General features: G+C 34.2%; 1 protein-coding gene across 1 annotated transcript; it reads right to left on the bottom strand.

The window, feature by feature from the left end:
* Positions 1–415: 415 nt before the first annotated feature.
* On the bottom strand, positions 416–4,303 carry LOC110695210 (probable mannitol dehydrogenase). The gene is made up of 5 exons (XM_021872436.1): positions 4,066–4,303; positions 2,709–2,822; positions 1,916–2,429; positions 1,525–1,678; positions 416–917 (listed from the first exon to the last, which is right to left on the bottom strand). The coding sequence occupies exons 1-5, from the start codon at positions 4,161–4,163 to the stop codon at positions 709–711; spliced, it is 1,089 nt and encodes a 362-aa protein (XP_021728128.1). The 5' UTR covers positions 4,164–4,303; the 3' UTR covers positions 416–708.

Below are 4,303 nucleotides of genomic sequence, written 5' to 3'. Positions count from 1 at the left end.
AAAAAAAAAAGAATTACATGTATTACATTATTTTATTGCAAAACAGTACAACTAATAAATATGACAATTAGAAATGAAAAATGGATTAGTACATGTAATAACCTTGAAGCCTTTTAACGTGTTTTCAACTAATACTTGAATTTGACAAATATGTAATTCTAAATTTACTCTCATATATAAACTCTTAAAAAGATTGAGTTGATTTTACTCTATTCTATTCTCAAATGTTTTTCTCATCACACCTTCATCATCCAAGAGTAATCCTAATCACATTTCACACTTCATCGTTCAAGTGTATTCCAATCAAACTTCTTACAAACTCCTAGATTGCATTCCTATTATCGCCACACACACATTTCCAAATGTATATGCTTTCAAGTGCATCTAACGATTAATACTCCATATCAATTTGTAATTTAATTTGATCATCGCATACTGATTAGTATGATCAAAGAGTGAATAAAATGAAGTACTTTTGTCAACATAACTAGTTCGTCTACAATCCTAACATTGCAAAACTAGTTAAAGATGTCAAAATCACTAACAAAGAAAATTCAGTAAAACAGACTAAATATACTTTCATATCTAACATAAGATAATTCAAAGACCCAACTTTATTATAGTTTCAGACTTCTATTAAACCAAGATTTTCAACTAGCCTATAATAGGGATCTCACAAGATCCATGACAATAGTTGAACTGAGATTTCTATGTTTTGCAAGCTGATAAGGAATTGGCTATGTCGATAACGAAACGGTAGCGCACATCAGACTTAGCAAGGCGTTCCATAGCTGTGTTTATCTCTTCCATTTTGATGAGTTCTATGTCTGCAGTGATGTTATGCTTTCCACAGAAGTCTAGCATTTCCTGTGTTTCCTTCAACCCTCCTAAATCACTTCCTCCGATAAGCTTTCGGCCTGTAAACATTGTTCAGAAACAAGTCAAGTAATGAATGCAATAAAAACACCATGTATGTATCATGTATGTCTAGTATTCCATGGACTACTAGCAACATATATATTGTTGTGATCTATCAATAATTTACATGAATATCGACGTTAAAATTATCTCAATGATGCCTCTAAAATTGCACCCGTCATGACATTGTAAACCATGAGGAAGGTCAGAATGTTTATTTGCTCAAAAGTAATAGGCTTGCATACATGTAGGAGGTATGTGGTATGTCTAATCTAATGTCCAATGCGCCAATACCAAGAAGTTTCGAGCACACAGATATGCATGTATAAGCAACTAACCTATTATTTGTGATGTAGATGCTATTTCCATTTAACCCGTTCAACATCATGGTCATTGGTCAAGCACAAGTGTTTAGTCATTTTGGCGTAGTCCATTACAATCAAAAGCCAGCTATTTTGGAGTCGAATAAAACGGCTCCAATTGCAATGAAAACACGGTCTAATTGCAGGGTGGGGTTGAAGAACATAGTTTCACTAATTAAGCATCATAGTATGAAAATGTATCCTAAGTATCTAACCAAAATGCAAGAAACTTATAATGACTTACCAAAAACCAAGGGGAATACAGGAAGCTCCAGGGGTTTGTTTGGGAGACCGACAGTAACAAGCTTCCCGTTCAGCTTCAGTAAGCCAAGCAGAGGAAGTAATGAATGCACCGCAGAGACGGTGTCAATAATGAAGTCCATTGTCCCCATTGCAGCCTACATGAATAACAATTCGAACTTTAAATCCATTGTATACAGGACTGCAAAATTATCACAGTACAAATTCGCGTGGAATAAAGTAATGCAAGGATTTCTGATGATCTGAGCAACTAACACTGACATATAAACATAATAACAAAATCTCTGAAATCATTTAGTGAATATGGCTGAATATAAACCGCTTGAATAGATCATAGTAAAACAGAAAAACAAGCATAGAAGTAAGGCCATTACCTTAATTTTTGCAGCATCAGTGCTGACAAGGAAGCCATCTGCGCCTAGTCTGCTGAGAGCTTCATCCTCTTTACCAGGGGAGGAACTAATGACAGTAACTTTCAGTCCAAAGGCTTTCCCAAACTTGACAGCAACATGACCAAGCCCGCCTAATCCACAAACTCCCAAATGCTTCCCACTCACCACCATTCCATAATACTTCATAGGACTGTATACCGTGATCCCAGCACACAAGAGGGGTGAAGCAGCATCAAGAGGCAGATTATCAGGTATCTTCAGTACAAATCGCTGGTTAACAACGATCTTATCAGAATAGCCACCATAAGTCCTCGTCCCATCTTTATCTGTGGCGCCGTAGGTGAAAATCATACGCGGGCAGTAGTTTTCCAAGTCTTGCTCACAGGATTCACATTTCTCACAGGAGCCTACAAGGACACCGACGCCTACATTCTGTCCAATTCTGAATTTCTTCACATTATCCCCAACTTTTGTGACAATACCCACAATTTCATGCCTAAACAATTCAAGAAACATCATTTGACACTCAAAACTGTCAAAAGACAAAAACCATTTATATGCAGGAAAACAATCCAAGTGATGATATCATCAGCAAATGCTAAGAGACGGCGAAAAGGCTACACAAACACTAATCAGCCTTAAAGAGGAAACAAAAACGGATTCAAGAACAGAAAAAAAAAAAAAAAGATGCACACTTTTACGGTATGATATGAAAGGACATTTACACATATGGTAAAAATTATTAGAAAGAACAGGATATGTCAGAGTAAATTACCCAGGAACAATGGGATATCTAGTGAAACCCCAGTCATTCTTCAAAGAATGCAAGTCAGAATGGCAAACTCCACAGAATAAGATTTGAATGCTGAGATCTTCAGGACCATTTTCCCTGTAACAAGGACACTTATAGATTATAATCAATTTCAAAATGGAGGGAACATAATTTCAGCATATTTTAACATGAACATCTATATATCTAATCACATCATTTGAATGGTACTCTATCCGCTCCTAAATAATACAATCGCATTTTGTCATTTTTATCCTTTAACATTAATATCTTATAGTTTGAACAACAATGTGATAAGTTTATCAAGCTGTGTCTTAAATCTTAATGGATACTAGAACAACACCGTACCCCTACAAGGTTAAACAGAAAGATCCGTTATATTATTGTTTAATGAAAGGATTGCAAGTTTTGCATTTTTTTAATTTCTTGGGGGTGCAAAGAAATGACAACACCAGTAAAGATAATTACAATTAAGATCAAACATAAAAAGATTACAAACAATAAATATCAAATCAAAAAGTTATAACATAATATCCTAGTATGCCAAAGATGACAAGATATGATATCAACAATGATCTCTATTCTCTAACAATAACTTCATTGTAGAAACATTACGAAAGGCCTTTTCCGTTACTAAACAACTCTTTAAACACTACTCCGTACTGTTATTTATCGATCACTAATTTCTGTTAAAAGATGTTGACAATAATTTTCAAGCAACAAATTAAATCGAAAAATTGTCATAAATTTATCATTAGCATTTGAGAGAAGTGAACCTATTTTTCTGGTAGTACAATTAATTAATTAATTAATTAATTAATTAATGTAATCACTGTTCAAGAGCTTCAAATGAAGTCACAACTGAAATGCAAGTAATTAAGTGCCAACTGACCAAAAGATCACAAATCACCAACAATTTGATATTAGCCCTAGTTTAATCAACAATTGATTTTACTACAGCTTCCAAGATCGATATCATACACGTGGGTCTGTGACCGTAAATCATGTTACAAAACGCCAATGTATAATTTTTTTATTGAACTGACACTTTTTTCACAAATAACTTAAACTCTTAAAGCAATTATAAAGATCAAAACTTGAGAATAGATAGTGAGACTTAAACAAACGACGTTAGGATCACAAGATGAGTTTCTTTTTATCTCCATCTCCACCAAGTATTGAAATACAAGTACGTCATAACTAAGTAACTATCACAATTATAAATCCATCACACGTAGGTATATTTCTGGATAATAATAAACATGTTTATAGTGCAATTTGAACAATTAATGTAACAATTAAATTCGGAAATAAAGAAAGACAACAATGGAGATGGGATTACCTCCTAGAAAAATGGAAAGGAGAGAGAAAACCAAACGAATCAGTAGCAGCAAAGCCAAAAGCTTTAATTGGGTGCTCTTCTTCCGGTGACTTAGCCATGTTAAAATACACTACAATCTCTCTCTCTCTTCTACTAGCTTTTTTAGTTTCTTACTCTTGGAGACTTAGGATAGGTGCATACATTTTATAGACTACTCCATATCTTCCATTATGTACTGTATCTGTTTTGATTTTTTGCC

Source organism: Chenopodium quinoa, unplaced genomic scaffold (assembly GCF_001683475.1).
Source record: "Chenopodium quinoa cultivar QQ74 unplaced genomic scaffold, ASM168347v1, whole genome shotgun sequence".
Taxonomy (NCBI): domain Eukaryota; kingdom Viridiplantae; phylum Streptophyta; class Magnoliopsida; order Caryophyllales; family Amaranthaceae; genus Chenopodium; species Chenopodium quinoa.
Note: the sequence above shows the minus strand (reverse complement) of the source record. Positions and strands in the feature narration are given on the sequence as shown.